The 17078-nt window shown below is 46.9% G+C and overlaps 1 protein-coding gene across 2 annotated transcripts in view; it reads right to left on the reverse strand.

Moving 5' to 3' along the window:
* Positions 1 to 3404: 3404 nt before the first annotated feature.
* The window catches only part of LOC133962000 (protein jagged-2-like), a 42764-nt gene continuing 29090 nt past the window's right edge, over positions 3405 to 17078 (reverse strand). For both annotated transcript variants that reach the window (XM_062397428.1, XM_062397427.1), the window contains 16 exons: positions 16536 to 16582; positions 15860 to 16033; positions 15619 to 15769; positions 15369 to 15533; positions 14865 to 14978; positions 14469 to 14582; positions 13857 to 13970; positions 13622 to 13738; positions 13220 to 13247; positions 12097 to 12182; positions 11419 to 11532; positions 11152 to 11267; positions 10768 to 11028; positions 9655 to 9786; positions 6769 to 6928; positions 3405 to 6177 (listed from right to left, as the gene is read on the reverse strand). In XM_062397428.1, coding sequence (XP_062253412.1) covers positions 5672 to 6177; positions 6769 to 6928; positions 9655 to 9786; positions 10768 to 11028; positions 11152 to 11267; positions 11419 to 11532; positions 12097 to 12182; positions 13220 to 13247; positions 13622 to 13738; positions 13857 to 13970; positions 14469 to 14582; positions 14865 to 14978; positions 15369 to 15533; positions 15619 to 15769; positions 15860 to 16033; positions 16536 to 16582 — 2399 coding nt within the window. In that variant the 3' untranslated portion in view covers positions 3405 to 5671. The remainder of the gene's footprint in view (positions 6178 to 6768; positions 6929 to 9654; positions 9787 to 10767; positions 11029 to 11151; positions 11268 to 11418; positions 11533 to 12096; positions 12183 to 13219; positions 13248 to 13621; positions 13739 to 13856; positions 13971 to 14468; positions 14583 to 14864; positions 14979 to 15368; positions 15534 to 15618; positions 15770 to 15859; positions 16034 to 16535; positions 16583 to 17078) is intronic.

The following is a 17078-nucleotide window of genomic DNA, read 5'->3' on the forward strand; positions in this document are numbered from 1 at the left end:
GTGTAGCGGTTGGCAAAATTCACTAATGCAACATTAATGAAAGAACATTTGTGAAAGAAACTCAGCGTTTTTTTTACAATTTGTGAAGGAAAAACGTTTCTACTTAAGTAAAGGAGGCGGGGTCTAGTGGTACCTGCTCGCTCTGATTGGATAATTGTCCAGGTCCCTTCCCGTTATTGATTTTTCAGTTAAAAATATATTTCAACATTAACGCAATAATTTTTAAAAATGTAACAGAGCAAAAACTTCAGAACTGGGCCTGTGAGTAAATTTAATAAAGTGTAGTACAAGTACATGGAGAATGTACCTCAGTCCAGTACGATGCTTTTTACGCTGTGGTCTCGTAACAGTTCCTCTGCTGCCGTAGAAACAGATGTTCTCATGATCAGAGACTCAAACCGCAGAGACGTACAGAACGGGATCGATCATCAGTGAATGGCCTCGAGGTGTTTGTATGAACACGAACCCACAGGACACACGTACTCAGGGATTCTCAGGGATTCTTATGATTCTTATGATTCTTATGATTCTTATGATTCTTATGAGGGGCCCGGCTCGGTCCTGAATCATCCCACACACACACACTTTCCCTCTCTCTTTCTGAGTGTGCTCATTGTTTTGAATCCTCCTCCACACTTTGAAGTGAAGGGGTCAAGCGGAGGCTCCCTCCTCGTCCCTGGGGGATGGGGGGGGGGGGGGGGGGGGGGTGCGGGGGGGGGGCAGAACCTCCAGTGTGTCGGGGAACATCTGGGCGAGCGCGCTAAGCAGGGCTCACTTGGCAGGCGGCGGCTGTTGGCACAGACAACCTTCCTACCGGGCGCCTTTCATCTCCGTTGGAACATGTGGACCGGGCCCTGAACCCGGGAGGAGTCGGAGGGCCGGCCGCCAGCGGAGCGGCCGAGGCGTGGTCGCTGGGAGGAGGAGGAATCCGGCTCTCCTGCTGTCCTCAGCAGCTCCACCGAGCATTCCTGCCTCCCTCCCCGTCTCCTTGTCCAAGCAGCGGCCTCCCTCAGCTCCTCGGGCCTCGATCTGCTCCCAACACATCCGACTGGTGCACGAGGGCTCAGCTGATACCGATCTGTGGCCCAGCAGCTCCCACAATCCCAAAGTTCTATTCCTGTCAAGAGTCACAAATCATTTCTCCAACTTCAAGCTCCTCTCACCTGAACAGATTAAATTCCTTCAGGATGGACGGCTGCTTTAGGCAGATTGAATCACCACCACTTCCTTCTAATGATCATTATTGTTATTAAATGTAATTTGAGCCGAACAGAAGCCAGATGGTTTAGGAGGTAAATCATTAACGAGTTTAGACAAAGTTGTAATTTAAAACTTTAAACGCAAATTAACCGGAGCAGTCATAAATCATTTACTTCACAAATCCTAATTTTCTCTGACGGAAATTATTTTAACTCTAAAAACTCATCGGTTCTTCCAAAGCTGCTGAGCTGAAACTTTTCCTATCCTCGTCTTCCTCCTGAAAATCATCTCAGGAGGAAGACGAGGAGCCGCACACTTAGAAGACGAAGACGTCAACCTGGAAAGACGAGGATGTTCCAGAGTTTTTAGTGATTAAATAGTCTGACATGTCTTAAAACAGTTTAAATTGCATAGGTTCCAATCCCCTAATTCTCTAAAACCATGTACGTACATGCAAAAGGTTTTAATGATGAAAGTTTAAATGTCACATTCACTTTCTCTTTGCTCTTTGTTGTAAACATTGAACAGAGTGTGAGGATGTTGTGAGATCCACTAAACACACAACCAGACGACTGACCTGATCCACCACCTCCTGCAGGCCTGCTGACGGAGGTATGACAGGCCTGGTGACGGAGGTAAGGCAGGCCTGCTGACGGAGGTACGACAGGTCGTCCATCTCGTCAGCAGGTCTGTCACCACAGCGACCCGTCTGTCCGTCTGGAGACAGGAAGTGAGAGAGTTTCAGTCAAACGGAGAGACGGACTCCAGTCGTCAAGACGAGACGTGTCGAATGGAGCATGAAACCAGTCTGAGTGTTTCACACCAGTTACTGGTGTTTGAGGAAGCACCAGTCGCACCAGTGAACACTTGAGTGGACTTTAACAGATTCTGATGCTTAACATTTTTTGGTCTGGTGAATTAACTTGTAAAGTGGTCGTTTATATCTGTTTTCTTTGATTTAATTCACCTTTGTGCATTAAACTGGTGGATTTATGAACAGGTTTCAGACCAGTCATCTTTGATGCTTTGTGTCACAGTCGAGTTCATTCTGACGGGTCAAGTCTCCACAGCTCAGAGGCAACACTTTGTTTTTCAGGGATTCTGTGCAAATAGAAGCTTGTTGGGTTTGAAACAGTTCGACAGAACCACAGCAGAACATCTTTAAATAAATCTGTGTTTATAGATCTTCACGTTTGCAGCCACTTCACTCAGGTATGTTTCATTCCAACTCTAGAACGTGCTGTTGACCAGCAGCTTCCACTGGTTCCAGCTCCAGTGGGATCTGGTGGGATTGAACGTGATCCACCACTGGCTCTTCCTCCTCTTCCTCCTCTTCCTCCTCCACCATCTGTCTCCAAGTATGTCAGCGACCGAGCTTCGCGCCGTCCAGGATTCCAGACACGTTTCCCATTCTTCCCAAAGCAACAGTCGGGTTAATGAACCACACGGCGCGGGACACAACGTGCCACTAAGCATTATGGGTATTCAGCCCAGATGCTGGAAGGCTTTCATGCACAGCGGCTGAAGTTAATAATTTCCTCCACTGTCATTAAAGCGGCAGATGGAGCCGCGAGAAGGTGACACTTCATTGGCCTGGCGCTAAATGAGGCGGAAGGCAGAGCGGCAGCTGATTGGCTGCTTAAGGACTCAGATCATTAACGTTGATGTTTCAAATTACTCGTGATCATGGATATAGAAAATTCCAAAAAACCAAAGTATTAATTTCAAAGATTTTGAAAAAAGGCTAAATATCTGTCAAAGTATCTTAATTTACTTCTGGAACCTTTAATGGATTTTTAATGAAGCAGTCGACCCAACAATCATGTAGCATGTAGCATGTAGCATGTAGCATGTAGCGCAGTAGCTTAGTTTAACCACCAGCCGGGTTTCATAAGAGTTCGTGCTAACGTTAGCAAAAGAGGCTGCAGGTAAGTGATAGAGAGTTTTGCCTCTGAGCTTATCTTTTTAAATCAGGACACTTTGCTCATCATTTATGCAAAAATGGACAAACTATCATTAAAGTTTACCCAATTTTTTATCTTCACATTTACATTTCGAGAATCAGAAGTTTGACTGCTTTAGCAACAGTAATACAAAGGGGCGGGGCTTAACAAAGGGTCAGGTACGAGGACATTAGCAACAGCCAATAAGAATCCTACATCTTAAAATATGTTACTTTTAAAAAAAGACAAAAGGAAATAAGCTTTGGTATAAAATACTTTAATAAATAATAGGATTTGTTCTAAGAACAAACAAAAATTCCACTAACAAACCAAGACTTTGACCAAATTTTACAAAATAATTACAATGTTCTGCACATTCAGCCTCGGGGGGGGGGGGGGGGGCATAGACATATTGAAAACGACGTTCAGACACTCATGACACTTTTTTTAATGCTGAAGTTTTCCTGTTTGTTCTTCGGTCAGAAACAGAAACAGATTCTTTACGAACTCCGGACAACAACCGACAACAACCGACAGAGACAACAACTTGTTCCCTTCATTACACCAGGGTCGACACACGGGGAGAGGCGGGGCTAGAACACAGCCAGGAGATTCACACCACACCCCCTTTGTCTGAGATTGGGACTGCGATCTTGCTTAAGGGCACTTGGGTTCGGGGGGTTGATTTCCGTCACTGACGTTTAAAATGTTTGGAACCTGTGACCTGAAGGAATCACAAGTGCTGGTTCCACAAAGGATTTATTTCCTTTGTGCCATTTGGAGTCCCCAATAAAAACTTGCATTTTTCAAACATTGGACTTTTGAACTAAACTTAACCGTTACAAAGATGGGAGGGAATAAAAGGAGCTGACATGTGACGCACCATATTTATATCCTATGTCTGGGAATGTAAAATGTTGACACGTGACTCTGAACAGTGTTGGAACATGGAAGTGAACCAGTTGTTGCTTTAGTCGTTTTCAGTTTAAAATTAAAGACGAAACATCTGGAACCCAATTTCAAAAGGGACAAAAACAAAAAATGTGTCAGTGAACAGGAACAGTTGAGGAAAAAACGCTGACGCACACATGTGACTCGTATGTGTTGAGTTCTGGAGGCGCTGCTGCTGTGGCAGGACGCTAACAGTGTTTTTAATATTTAAATACATACAAACAGCCTGTGACATACAAACATGAAAAGTGTTTTGAAAGAATTCTCTGTGTTAAAAACCTGTGAGGACGTTTAGATGCTTTTTGGAGAGTTGTGGTTGAAGATCGGACCGTGAATTATATTTTGCTCTAAATATTAAAATCTTGTTTCTTGGCCCTTAAGACTACAGGTTTGTATGTAGGTGTAAAAGGGCTTTTTAAATAATGTGAGACAGCTGTTGTGCGGTGGCACTAGGTTTTAAATCTGAAATGAAGAGGACTGTTTTTTTTTAACCCTAACCTTTTTTGAGGTGGGGGGGGGGGTGTTTCTGACTCCACCCCCCACTACAAACACACTCTTTGTCTCATTAACAGCTGAAACAAATGATCACAACACATCATGACGAACAATGTGTTTTAGTTTCAAACCGACTCTGGACACAGTCCGAACATCTGGAGGACATCTGTCTGACGGACACAAACGGAATGACATCATTAGAAAAAAAACAACCACAAAAAAAAATCGTATTCTTTAGAATAACTATGATACAAAGCATCACTTAAGTTACTAAACTCAAATATACACAGCCATTTGTTCATATTTACATTTGTACATCACAAAGAAAAATAACCTGTTGCATGAAGAGCTGTTACGAGGACGTCTTTCCCTTTATACGTATTTAAAATCTGCTAAAAGTCCACAGGAGGAGAAAGAGGAGGGAAATCAGGACCAAGGCACTTTTCTACCAAATACTGAAAAATCATCTCGTTGACTCGCAGGAAGCAGTGACAATTATTTTGAAAGGGTAAGAACCTTTAACACAAAATGGAAAAGATGTTTATGGATGTAAACAGAAAACGTCTCATGCCAAATATCATACAGCTGATTCTCCTTTTCGAAAAACCTAAAACGTATATAAAACCTTTTTTTTTTCCAGTATTATTTGTTTTTATAAAAAGACGTGAAGACAGTGTAGAAAAGGCCCGGCGCTCTGGGCTAAGGCAGACGGGAACTCAACGCACCGAGCAGTAGAAACAACGTGAACAGCTGCCGGCCGATGTCGTTCAGTTAAATCTCCACGAGAGTCGTCGTGAAGTCAAACAGAGAAAAGATAAAATCATCAGTGAAGAGAAAAGTCTTGATTCCAACAGCGTCGGTGGTTAAAGTGAAATCCAGAAAATCCAAAAGCGTTGATGTTTATTTTCCGTTTCTTTTCTTTTTTTTGGTTGTTTTTCTGTATTTTCGCCGCAGACGACAAAGTTAAATAATGTTGGACGAACAAAAATAAAAAATGAAAGCATCTGTAATCTTCACTTTTGGTGTTTTTAAGAGTTGAAACGTCAGAGACACTGAAGACGTCTCAGTTCGAGTCCTGTGTCTCACACATAGTGGTCATTAATGTCCTCGCTGAGCTTGGCGGCGTTCAGGTTTTTACACCGGTTGTCCTTGGGGCTGTACGCTGTCCGGTGCGGCGCCTTCACCGGAGCGCTGTGCGCCGTGCAGATGACTCCGCCCTTTCCCTTCATCCCCCTGTCCTGCGCTATGGAGCATTTCTGAGACAAACACTTGTCCCCGAGGCCCAGCGCCCTCTCCTCGTCTTCCTCCTGCTCGTCCTCCTCGTGCACCCCCTCCTCCTCGCCCTCGGCCCCGTCGCACGTCCTGTCCGAGGGGCCCATCAGTTTCTTGCACTCGTACTGAATGTCTTTGTCGCGGTTGTCTTTGAGGGCGTAGCTCGGCAGCGTCTCCAGCTTGTTGTTGACCGGCCTGTCGGATCGGGCCGCTCTCTCGCGCTCTTTCTTCCTCTTGCGGTTCCACCAGACGCAGACCACGATGCAGAAGATCCACAGGAGGCTGAAGACCACGCACAGCACCGGGACCAGGTAACCTGCAGGAGAGCGTCACAGGAGAAGATATTGAACACAGATATTATCCACAGAATGAATCCAGTCTCTGGCCGTGGCGCAGGAACACGTGTACGAACATCTCTCTCAGAGAGACTGCAGCTGAACTATGAGCTCTGCGTGGACAGTAACAACTTTATGGTTGCTAGAGCACGTGTCACTCAGCTAAACAGTGAAGCTGCAAAGCACCAAGTTTAGGATCTTAAATGATTCTTTCCTTGATTATGAAACTGGCAGGACAAATTCAAAATGGCGGCTGCCGTGGTCACATCGACTCAGAAAGCGTCAGTTTGTCAACATTCTCTAAATCTACTCAATTTTACCAAGTTAACCTTTTTTAGACCAAACTTTTCAACTCAGCAGAAAAAGTCAAATTCTTGTAACATCTAACAAGAACACTTACACACACGTAGGGTGTTAATATGCTGGCTTAGTTTTTACATGGTAACTTTGAGGAGCTACGCTAACAGTTTCCCCAAGGTTTCATTCTTTGTGCTAAGCTAAGCTACACACGTGACAGGTGACGTTTGCAGTAAATGCAAAACTCGATATGTGAATTTAAGCGTAACACTCACCAGCAGGAGGAGATTTCACCAGCGTCTCCACTTTGACCTCCACCACGGCCAACATGACGGTGCTGTTTTGGCGTTTGGACAGAGCACTGATGATGGCGCTGGCGGCCTTTTGGATCTGTCCACGGTCGCTGTCCTCGGATCGCCCGTCCTGCTCAAAGGACTGCAGGGATGAAGGGAGAGAGAGGGAGAGAGAGAGTGGGTGAACTATTTGTTGGTAAAGTTTGATCGGAACCCAGATCGTGGATCGTGATCTGAGGAACCTTTCACCTGATGTTCTGGTCTGAAGGTCGGGAACAAACAAGGTGTGAAGCTCCTTAACCACACCTGAGCTTTGAGACTGGGAGGATTTTCCTGAGCTTCGACTGATCCAGAACCAAACAACAACACAACCATCATAACAAGAGTTGTGGTAGTTTGTTGTATAACAGGAAAAGTGTGACCCTGAGTCTCCAAGAACAAACACAAAACCCTGAAGCTCTTATCATCTGAATCCAAAATACTCATGAATAATAATGTGAATAAAGACGACTTGTAGGAAATGGGCAAGACCACCAGTTGTAGTGAAGAATCTGTCACACACCCACACCCACACACACACACACACACACACACCCACACACACCCACACACAAACACACACACACACACACACACACACACACACACACACACGCTCGGGGCTATGAAAGAAGATAAAGAGAAGAAAAAACACATTCATGGTTTGAATAAAGCAGATTCTCATCCTAACATCTGGCCGGCTGCGGAGCCCCCCCCCCCCCCCCCCCCCCCCCCCGGAGACAACAGAAGGTGGAGTTAATTGCCTAATAAGGTTCTGAGGGTGAGAGCAGCGAGGTGGTGGGGGGGTCGGGGGATTAGCTGTGTGCTGTGCAGTTCAATTTGGACAAACAATGGAGAAGAGCCCAGCTGTGCTGCCGCTCGGCTGGAGACTAACACTCCTCTTTTCTTCTCTGGAGGAAATCAGCCGCTCGTTCACACACCTCTGAACCCGCCTCCCGGGATGACTGACAGATCGCACCACAGACACGGGGCTGCACTGACAGACACACACACCGAGCAACACACACACAGGCTACAGCCACGTTCACATTTAGCTCTAAAACGAAGCCGTCCATGTTTACGTCTGCTCTCTGTGATCAGTGTCTGACGGATGAGACGCTCGTGTTCCTCAGTGAGAACATGATCGTCCTCATCCTCCAGATGAAGAGCTCGACCAATAGACACGCAGCATGTGACACACCCCCTCTGACTGGCGTGACCACAACCAAGAACTGGACAGAGGCTCGATAAAGACATGAACACATGACGTTTAATAATTTCTCCTCTGGCGAAGCATCAACTTTGATTTGATCATAACTTTATTAACACATATTTGTGTCTCTGCAGCGGTTTGTGTTGAGGCGACGTTAATGTCAGGGTCCCACAGCGTGAACCAGAAGATTCAGAGACGTCTGTTGGCCTCACAAAATGATCGGAGACTATCGATCACTTTATCTTGTGTTTAAACAGATGTTGGAAAAGCAGTGGAGCTGAAGATACAACACACACAGCCACATGTTGGAAGGACTCGACAGGATCTTCAGGATTCTGTTTGTTTTGGTGATTTAGGGACAGGAAAGAGATGCAGAACCCCCCCACTGGTTTATGTTCTGTCACTGACTGTAACTGCATCGAGCCTCGTCCTGTTTACACCACATCGAACAGCTCGTCTGAACGTCGCTTCCAAGCTGCTCGAGCATCTCCTCGTTCTCCTTCCAGCCCACGACACGCAGCCGGTGCGACTGCGACTCCAAACAAACCCAACGCTCCTCGCTCGGCCTCCAACATACGGAACCACTTGTTCCTGGCATCGCAGCAGATCAGCTGCGTAGTTTACAAACACACCTCGGGATTCTTTGGCTGAGAATAAGTCGATATAAGGATTTCACCCACACTTGGAAACGGACGCTGACGTTCCTGAGTGGGAGTGTGGTTTCTTATGAAAGCCTTGTTGTGGGGATTGGGTGGATGTCGGGCTCGCCGCTCCTCTTCCTGTATCTGCCGCTCACGACAAGCCTGCAAACATCACAGGGACGAGATCTAATCCCCTCCATTAAGAGCTTAGAGCCCAGAAGTGACTGATTTCCCCCGAGTCTGGGTGGCCGAGAGCGAGAGAGGCAGGGAAAGAGAGAGAGGTGAGGGCGAGTCGTAGGGAAGACGGCAACAAAGAAAAGAGTGAGGGAGAAAGAAAAACAGAAGAGAGAGGAATGAAAGAAGGGAAGGTGAAAGAGACAGTAAGAAGGAAGAAGAACAAACAGGAGGAGGAGAAGGAGAGGAAGAGGAGGGAGAGAGGAGACAGATCAGCAAGGTGAAACGCTAAATCTCATCCAGATGTTAACAGCCTCAAACGCCTCTCCCTCTCCTTTCTTTCCTCCCTTTTGTTTCTTCTGTTGTTCGAGTTAAAGAGGAAAGAAAGAGAAATAAGAAGGTTCAATTAAAAGGTTGAGCTTTAACAGCTCTTCTCTGGAAACGATTTGCAGCGTTTGATTAAGTACGAGTTTATAAAGTGGGCGAAGGAAAGAGGGAAAGTGATGGAGAGACAGAGAGACAGAGAGATGGAGAGAAAAAGAGAAAGAGAGAAGGACAGACGGAGAGACAGAGAGACAGAGAGACGAGGACAGCATCTGAATCTGTGATCTGAGGCTTTAACAACTTGACGACTTGAGGACATCCCAAAGTCTGATGGACGACACTGTCTGAGGAACCAGTTTCATGAAGGTTCCAGAAGAGGATACGTCCTCAACTGTGAGACAACCCGAAGGACAGCACTGTCAGTGTGTTGGTGTGTGTGTGGGTGTGTGTTCGTGTGTTTTTTTGTGTAATAATTACCATGGCCACCTCCACGGCGTCGCTGTTGGAGTAGGACAGGTCACAGAGGATGAGCAGCGCTCGCTCCTCAGCCAGCGTCTGAGTGACAGGGAGGTATCTGAGCTCCGAGCAGATGTTCTCTACAGTGGTGCCCTGCAGACACACAAACACAGACACACACAGACACACACATTAGTAACTGCACTTTCTAATTCTAACCAGGACTAAAAAGAAGATTCACAGTTGCTCCTCTAGTGTCTCACAGCTGTTTCCACCTCCTCACACCGACTCCCGGGAAGTTCTACAAGTGATTTGAAGATTTTTTACCGACACTCTTCAGGCTCCATGTTACACATCTGATCAGTTCCCTACGCACCAGCTCGAACCTTGAGAGACAACGAAGCTACGAGTGACACGATGATGTATCACACACTGAGAGGAGGAAAAGGAAGCAGCGGAAACCGGCTCTGCTTTGTGTACAGGACCTCCTGATGTTGTGTGTTTCAGGCAGCTGGACATCTGAAGTCACTTTCCTCCCACCCTGGGTTGTTAACATTCGATAATTCGAGCAATTATCAAGAGTTAACAATGCAGGGTGGGAGGAAAATGACTTCAAATGTTCTGTTATGACATGAAACATCAACAAGGACGGAAAAGCCTCGATGACGCTGGTGGAACTGGGTTTGCTGGTGGTTTTCAAACTTCTCCCACATTGATATCATGCAGATCTGTTGGCTGCAGGAACATCAGGCTCATAAAACGTCTGCATCTAAACCCTCTGAATAAAATCTCTCTTTGATAGAAAATACCAAAACCACAACCCTTCATATTTTAAGAACGACCTCATTAAATTTGACGTTTAAAGAATAATTTTTTATTGCTGGAGTCGTTTAATTCTGCTTTAAAATTTTCCTTTTATTGCCCGAGGAGAAGGAAAAATTATAATCTGGCAAACTGTGACTGCTGAGTAGAAACCACAGAGCCGCTCTGTTCGGCTGGAAGACGATCCTGTTTTCAACCCCCGCTTGGTTTTTATCGTTAATTCCATTAAGTGTAAAATTTAAAAAAGACCCATTAAATATATTAAACCAGAAAAATTCAGTTAATATTTGGAAGCTTCACAAACTCTCTTACCGGCGGCACTTTGTCCTTTTTGAAGATGAGCGTGATGCGAGCACAGCTGTTGTCCAGGTAGCCGCTGTTGGGCTCGCACTGGGTGTGCAGAGGTGTGGGGGGGTCGGGCGTCGAACACACGCCCCACTGGTTGCACGGCGGCGAGAAGCACGTGAGGAACTGATGCTCCACACACTCGTGACCTCCGGGGCAGGACGGAAGGGGGGCGTCCGCGGGAGGAAGAGCCTTCGGGAGGACGCAGGGCCGGCGGCCGCACCTCACCTGGAAGAGCGAGGGTTCACCGCTGTTACTTTCTTTAACTAACATCATCATGTTGTTTGTTGTCGTTGTCTCCTCAGTCACGTGACTGGACGGGGGGTGCTTTGGTTCTGGAGCTTCACTGACCTTAGAACAGCGAACGTGTCCGTCGAGACACTGGCAGGCGTTGCACTCCTCCTCCCACCGGCTGCCGTGAGGGAACTGCAGCCCAGCGTGACGACACGACTTCCCGAGTCCGATGACTGTGAGGGACGGAGGAGAGGGTGAGAACATGAGCACAGCTGGAGATCCAGGAAAGCTCCCCTGAAGTGACGCCATGCTGGAAGAGCCCGAGCTCTCACACTGAGCTGGAAGAAGCAGCTCTAACAGAACTAAAGGACAAAGTTTGCTCACACTCTTGACAGCGAGGTCCAGCGTGTCCCGGGGGACAGACGCAGCGGAAGGCGTTGATCTCGTCCATGCAGGTGGAGCCTTCAGCACAAGGAGACGACTGACACTCATCTATGTCTGAAAGAGAACCAGCAGAGGAACGTTCAGTAAACAGCTGCAGAGCAAGAGAACTCACTTAAATCATTTTGAAAGGACAGTTTAGACCAAAGAGATCATACGTGGAAAAGAAATTCCTCTTCTCAGCTACGTTGGAGAATGTTGGAAAAAGGATTTTAAAATAAGAAGCATCTGGAAAAGCTTCAGAGTCTTTTCAGGAACCGAGGAACTCCTTCTCTCTGTTGCAGAGGAGAAACTGATCTTTGAGCGATTTGAATGTGAGGGAATCCAGAGAATCTCTTTGGCTTCACACACTTCAAATGGACAACTCTCTGGTTGTGAAAAGGCTTTTCTGGAGAGCTTTCTCTCATGAAGGCCGCGGGAGAGCGCCCGACCCGTCTGACGGACCTCAGCTCTGACCTCGGATCAGCGCGGAGGCGAGAGGTTAAGACCGTCTTCCTAAAAGGCTTCCTAATCTGTCGCCCTGAAACAATCGGCTCACGCTCCCCCACCGCGGCCTTTCACCTCTGACCCCCCCCGGCCCATCTGACCCCACCCTCCCCTCCGGTTCCCAGGGGGACTCACTTATGCGGCAGTCCGGTCCGGCGAATCCGGGGGCGCACTCGCAGCGAAACCAGTTCACGCCGTCCACGCAGATGCCGCCGTTGTAGCTGCGGAGGAAAGACAGAGGAAGAAGTGAGGATGACGAGTTTGTGCGAATATGAAACACAAAGAAACTGAAGAGAGAAAACTTCTTCTGAAGAGAATCAATGAAAAGCAGGAAAAGACTTCAGATGAGATAAAGTTGTTCACTTCATCAAACTCACAACAAAAACACAAATAAAAACTCTTATTGTTTTTCAAGTAGGTTAAACATGTTTGTAAAGTAACACAACTTCAACCCACTTATTTGAATCTGACTTTCAGGTCTTTGAAGTTTTTCATGTTTCTGACCCCAGATCTGTTTACTGAAACTCACGACAGACACTTTACATCTGCGTTATACGTGTGCACTATATGTGCCTGCAATGCATCATGGGTCTTAAGTGAGGTGGTTCTGTCTGTCGTCCTGAGGGACAGACAAACTGTCTGTGGGACTTTTCTCCTGCAGAGTTTGCAGAGGCTCTGTTTGAGTGGCAGCCGACTGAAGCTGATCCCAGATCAATGTCCAGACTTTATATGTAAATCCCTCCTGACCACATACTGAGCGACCCCCCACCCCTCACCCCCACCACCCCTCACCCACACCTCCACTCTTTACAGCTCCCCCCAGGTCGAGGAGGGTGAATGGGCGAGCGGGGAGTCTCTTCTCTCTCCTGCCCCCCCCCCACTCTGCCTCCACCTCCTCCTCCAAAAACCAAAACCACCACTAATCCACCTGTCAGTCATTGTAGAGGAGGGAGAGGAGGACAGAATGGGGGAGGCAGGGAGGAGGGGGGCTTTTGTCCAGGGAAGCCTCTCTGATCCAGAGACGCTGTCAGGGGATCCACCACCCCCCCCCCCCCCCCCATTTTTTTTACATCTCTACATTTTGTATTACTTTCGTTAATAAAATAAAATACATATAATAAAAAATACATTAAAAAAATCTCAAACGTGAGTTGATGTTTTTTAAATGTCTTGTTTTGTCCGACCGACAATAATAAAAAAAACCTCATCATCATTCACAACCACTAGTTTTCAGTAGATTAGTGAAAATGAATCTTACCAGGGATGTGGATTGCAGTCATCGACATCTGCAAGAGAAAGAAAGTCGACTCATCAGTGTCAGGTACATTTCACTGAAGAGGAATTCAGAATAATGACTTTTAATTCACTATTTCAAGCATAAAAAACAAACGAAAAGGAAACACAATTGTTAAGAAATATCACAAATATCACAACTTGTCTTAACATCCTGCGTATTGTTCTGTGATAGTGTCAAAGTGGTAAATCTGATGATGCAGTCGTACTCTGATTTCCAACCTGTGACTAGTTCTCAAGTCAGAATCCAATTGGTAATAATAAACTGAAAAAGACACGTGTACCAGAAAATAACAAGGAGCTAAAGTGAAGTGTTTAGAAGCTCAGTGGATCCCAGGTTGATCCCACGGTTCAGATGTTCACGTACTCTGAGCGCAGGTGGGTCCTTTCCATCCGTCCCTGCAGATGCACGTGAAGACGTCTCCTCCGCCGACGCACGTCCCCCCGTTCTCACAGGGGCCCGAGTCACACGTGCTGTTCTTGGCTACGAACACAATGTGAGGATGTTAGTCTCTGACCAGGTGGTAACAGGGTCACATCTCACCATCACAGTGTTATGTCTCTGATGGTAACACAGTCAGAGAGTGTGGTGGGCGCCTGACCTGTGTTGCAGGTGCTGCCCCCCCAGCCCGAGGGGCAGCTGCACAGGAAGGAGTCTCCGTGGTCGTAGCACGTCCCCCCGTTGCTGCAGGTGGTGGAGTCGCACTGGCTCTCACCTGGAGGAAGAACATGTTTCAAACATTTGACTCGGCGCCAGCGTAAAGCAGCGATTACTTCAGGCCCACAGCAGAGTTCAGAGGCGGCGTGAGAGGAGAGAGAGACAAGCCTGCACAGCCGCCCGAGAGGCCATTGTGCTCCACACAGGAGATTAACAGGCTGAGGTAGCGAAGACAAATATAAGACCTGACATGTTGAGGAAGACGGAACGAGAAGACAAAGACGCCACTCACAAGAGATTCATTGGCTTTGTCTCATTTTTACTTTCCTCTGATGTGTTTCTGCATCGATGCCAATGAAAATAATCTTCTGGAGCATTTTATAATTCAGCTATTTAGACACTGATACACTGAGTTTCTCTTCCTGTTCACTTTAAAGACCTGTTGCCAACCAAGGGTCACGTGCTCATACATGTATTCTCATTCAAGCATTTAACTCGTGCACGTACAGAACACACAGATTTCTCCTCATGCTTGGAAACACACGTGTGGACTTACGTGAGTGGCAGGTCTTTCCTTTCCAGTTGTCCACACAGTTGCAGTAGAAGTCGTTGAGCAGGTCGACGCACTGGGCTCCGTTCTGACACGGGTTCCTGTTGCACTCGTTCACATCTGGAGCATCAAACGACCAGTCAGCACAGTGATCAGGTTATTGATTATATATATTGATTTATATCGGCTCACGACAGAGAAATATGTTCCCCCGATGTTCTGGAAGCAGGAACGTAACTCAAAGTTCGAGTTAAAAATATTTTTTACTATAATATCTGATATAGAATATGTAAATAAATATTATACAACTCAAATGAAGTATAACATAAGTCACAGTATCATCTGCAAATGTGCATGATGACCCCTGTAGAAGGTTTGAGTGAGTTGTTGGAAACCACTCACCGACATCACACAGTCGGCCCTCCCAGCCGCTGGGGCAGAAGCACTGGAAGGAGTTGATCCCATCGATGCAGGTTCCTCCGTTTTTACAGGGGGACGACGCACAGTCATTAATATCTGCAGACAAACAAAAGGACGGATATTAACTGATGTTTGAGGTTTAAATGCACCGAGATCACAAAAGCTCATTTCAGAAGAAACACGTCCTTCAAGAAGCTTTGGAGAAAAGTGAGTTTGTTTGTTTGAGTTGGAAAACAACATTTTCAAAAGTGTCCTGTTCAGGTTAAAGTACAAAACTAACAAATAACAACAAAGTGAACTGTTGTGAAGGATAATCTCCCTCGCTCTTCCTCTCCTCTGCCCCCCCCACTGTAAACTGAGCCCAGCCAGCGATGCTCGGTGCGTCTGTATTACTGTACGAGTGATTCCCAGTGATGGTAACTGCTGATAAAAATAGTCTGTGTGTGTTTGTGGCAGTGAGTGTGTGTGGAGCTGATGGTGACTCACTCTCGTGGCAGTAGGTGCCGGTGAATCCGGGCTCACAGGAGCAGCTGAAGTTCCCGGCCGGCAGACTGATGCAGCGGCCGTGGGGGCCGCACACATTGGACGAGATGTGCCACACCCGCTTCTGGGTGTCGTTGGTGGCCACAGCGACCGTGCAGCTGTCAATCACTTGGATCAGAAAAGAGACGGGATCAGCAGGAATGTCTCCAGATGTCTTATCATAGAGCAGAGGATTGTCCAGGAGCCGTGTTACCTTGACACTGGTTGGTCTTGCAGTGGTCCTTGAGCTCGGAGCAGGTTTTGCCCTCGTAGTCGTCGGGGCAGCTGCAGTAGAAGTCGCCCGTCACGCTGTGGCACTGGGCCTGGTTGTGACACGGGCTCGGGCTGCACGGGTCGTTCTGCACCTTCAGGTGGAAAACACAAAGTTAAAACACAACTGTAATGTGCAGGCGTCAGCACAGTGAGTGTCTTCACCCGCTGGATCCAACTCGCACCTCACAGGTCGTGCCGGCGAAGCCTGCAGGGCATTCACACATGAAGCCGTCCAGCAGGGCGTGGCAGCGGCCCCCGTTCCGACACGGACTGCTGGCACAGCGGTTCCTCTGAACCTCACAGTGCCGGCCCATGAACCCCGACTGGCAGACGCACTGGTAGCCTCTGGCAGCCTCCTGGAACAGAGACAAGGATTTAGCAACGTCTCAGGATCCAAAGTGTCAGAGATGAGATGAGACAAAGTGAAATCAATCATCGAGAAAGTTCAGGCCCCAACCACAAATCATCACATTTCTATCCTCTCACTGCCGAAGGCTCTTAATGCATCAGGCTGAGTTCTGATAACAGATTTATCATCCGGGCTATTTGTTGCAGTTTCTATCAGTGGAGGTATTTGGACTTTGGACTCTTGGTCTGACTTTTATTTGACTGGAACGTTTATTTAGTGTCAGTGAAAATGATTAAGAGTTTCTTCCAAATTCAAAACTTCACCATGAAGCTGGAGAGAAATTTGAGGAGCAGCAACAGAAACGTGTCCAAACAGGATGATATTTTGGAGAATTCACTCTTTAATGGCTGAATTCACTCAATAGAATATCCACTTCTGAGAATCCCAAAACAATATCTGAACAAATCTGAAGATAAGATTCTTCAGATTTAATCTTTTCATAATCTCACCTTGCAGGTCCCTCCATTCTCACACTGTCCGTGGCAGCTGTTCACATCTGAGGAGAAATCACTTTGATTAACTCACAAACTGAGAGGTGGTAAAATGAATGGATGCTGATAAACATGCAGCCGCTACAGGAGCGTGGTTGAATAAACCAAAGCAAAGAGATTCATGCCCAGAGGAAGAAACACTAGAAGCCGATTCAGGTGCACGTGAGCTGTGGAAAACGTGCAGTGAAACTAAACTACTGACGCTTGACAGTTAAAACACAAGCTGAAGGAGAAGAAGGTTTGAATCCTGGAGCCTAGAGGAGGAAGTGAAGGTGTGGAAGGTACTAACAGCCATAAAGAGGTACAACACAGGAGAAGGAAGAGATCTGAAGCTCAGCCCCTGGACTAGCTTAGCTTTTCTTCCACTAGCATCACAAACCTAAAGTTACTCTGGTGTTTAATTCACATTAAATCCAAGAAAATCATTAACTCTAGCACCAGACTCGACATTAAGCCTCATGGGGCGCTGGACAAAGAGCAGAAAACTGGTGAGAATTCATA

Source organism: Platichthys flesus, chromosome 10, assembly GCF_949316205.1.
Source record: "Platichthys flesus chromosome 10, fPlaFle2.1, whole genome shotgun sequence".
Taxonomy (NCBI): domain Eukaryota; kingdom Metazoa; phylum Chordata; class Actinopteri; order Pleuronectiformes; family Pleuronectidae; genus Platichthys; species Platichthys flesus.